The sequence below is a fragment of the Limulus polyphemus genome, unplaced genomic scaffold, assembly GCF_000517525.1.
Source record: "Limulus polyphemus unplaced genomic scaffold, Limulus_polyphemus-2.1.2 Scaffold8647, whole genome shotgun sequence".
NCBI lineage: Eukaryota > Metazoa > Arthropoda > Merostomata > Xiphosura > Limulidae > Limulus > Limulus polyphemus.
Window position 1 is genome coordinate 20067 of NW_013674257.1, and position 2087 is coordinate 22153.

Sequence of the window (2087 nt, forward strand, 5' to 3'; positions counted from 1 at the left end):
CTGGACCTAGAACGATAATAAAGTGATAATTATGGGTGATCTCTATGACCCTAAAGATAATCCCAGATGAAATTAAATCCATTCATGCGTTACATAATAAAACTAAAACAAAGCCATATACATGAAACAATTCCATAAATAGTCCAAATTCGCCTTTTATATAACTTACACAACAATACATCGTTTTGTTTTGTTAAACTCACAAATTATTTTTTTTACCTTTGACCCCCAGGGGTACTTCAACTTGAAGTATTGTATGTAGACGTTGTTATGTTAAAAGCTAGTTTTAACACCTAGAACTGTAGATTTGGCGTAATTGAAAATTATGAGGAAATTTCAGTATTTTTCCTTTGCTTTTGTTTCAGTGGTAAGTTCTTTTTTCAGAAATAATACTAAATATTCAAGTAGAATCATAATTTACATGAAATTGTCCTATAAGTGGAGTGGTCAAATATGTTAAAATCATTTTTTTTGATCATCTTACTTGCATATAGAGACAGTTTTTTATTGCACACAACAGCAATCACTCCGGACAAAATGTAAACGTCCGCCAGATTATTCCTATTGACCTCATTGAGTTGAAATGAGTATAAAAAATTCAAGTTGTTCGTGTATTTCAACGAGATACCACAGGAATACTATCTCTGACACTAACTTTTGGTCAATGATTTTGCCAGCTCTCCTTTGACGAAGATTTAATAGTGTTATTCCGGAATCAATGGCTGATTCAAGAAGTATTTCACTGAAAAAAATCTCATTTTAATGGAGCTGCTTTGGAGACATATGTTAAAATCAAAGTAGAAGTAGAAAACATTATGACTTCCATGTTTTAACTCATTTTTCGAATATCCCAGCTTATGCAAACATGTGAAGGAACTGATACTATACTTTTTCGGAAACAGCAACTTGTAGATTCTCACTCCCCCATTGTTTCTCTAAACTTAAGAGTGTTTTTAATTTGCAGTCGCCATCGATAAGATAATGCAAGAAAATGACTTGAATAAAGACGGATTTCTGATCTACTCCGAGTATGCATTGGCCAGACACACAACGTGAATTTTGCCTCCAACTTGGATGTAAGTTCATCGGAGTTTTGGAAGTGTTTCTAATAATATTTTGAAACTCTCAATTAAAAATCAAAGTTCATTTATTTGTTAAATGTTAAAAATTATGAAATAAAATGCACGACTCATTTGTAGAAAGAAAACTAGTCGTTGTTAATTGATTATCATGCTGTTAATCTGATTAAACATATCTTCGTATCATGCACATAAACGAAAATGAATAAACAGTGATCTTTAAAAATTCGAGAAATGCTCTTGCTTTCTGGGGAGAGTTCCTATAGGATTTTTCGCAGCAATCTCTATAACAACTAAGTAATAATGAAAAACAATCTAGAACATTCGAAAGTATACATTTGCAGTAAGTTAGGTCAGCTTTCGTCAATAAGTCCGCAATGTTTTCACTGTTTATTTCTGCCTGTTTCCAATAAGAGATTGTATGAGCTGCTCAGTTCGAAAAAGGAATCTTAAACAACATAAAAACACGTGAAATAATTTTTTCCCATTAAGATTTTATTCATAATCTAAAGCTGATCCAGTTCAATGTACTAAATACCTTTCTTTAGAACAAAATTGTCAGCCTTATTTGGACATACAAACCAAGATAATATTATCACATTTCATTAGATTTATGCTAGGAAAGGCTTGTATTGTTCGTTTACAAAAGCGTCTTTAAATATAGCTGCTACAAGCGGAACAGTTTTGACCAGGGTGTTCTGGGTAAAATATCTCAGTGTTTGTTAAAACATATAAATATCATTTTATTACGTGAATAAATTCAAGATTTGACAGTCAGAAAAACATCAGTAGTCACGGGAAATTATGGCACACAGCAATGAATGGAACATCACATTACGATAACTTGAAGACACAACAGCAACAGTTACATTGAGCTCAAGTCCACATTTCAACAAGGACAGAGATGTAGAACTCTAACTTCTGAAAAGAAGATTGGTCAAGTGTTTAGTAAGCACAGAGAAGACACAGACAGAAATCTAAACTTAAAAGTGTTTTTCGTGTAGAAGA

At 32.3% G+C, this 2087-nt stretch overlaps 1 protein-coding gene across 1 annotated transcript in view; it reads left to right on the forward strand.

Moving 5' to 3' along the window:
- Window positions 1-1238, forward strand: part of LOC106475481 (multiple coagulation factor deficiency protein 2 homolog) — a 6112-nt gene extending 4874 nt beyond the window's left edge. The window contains exon 4 of the mRNA XM_013936163.2: window positions 965-1238. Within this exon, the coding sequence (XP_013791617.2) occupies window positions 965-1056 (92 nt within the window). The 3' untranslated portion in view covers window positions 1057-1238. The remainder of the gene's footprint in view (window positions 1-964) is intronic.
- Window positions 1239-2087: the final 849 nt, after the last annotated feature.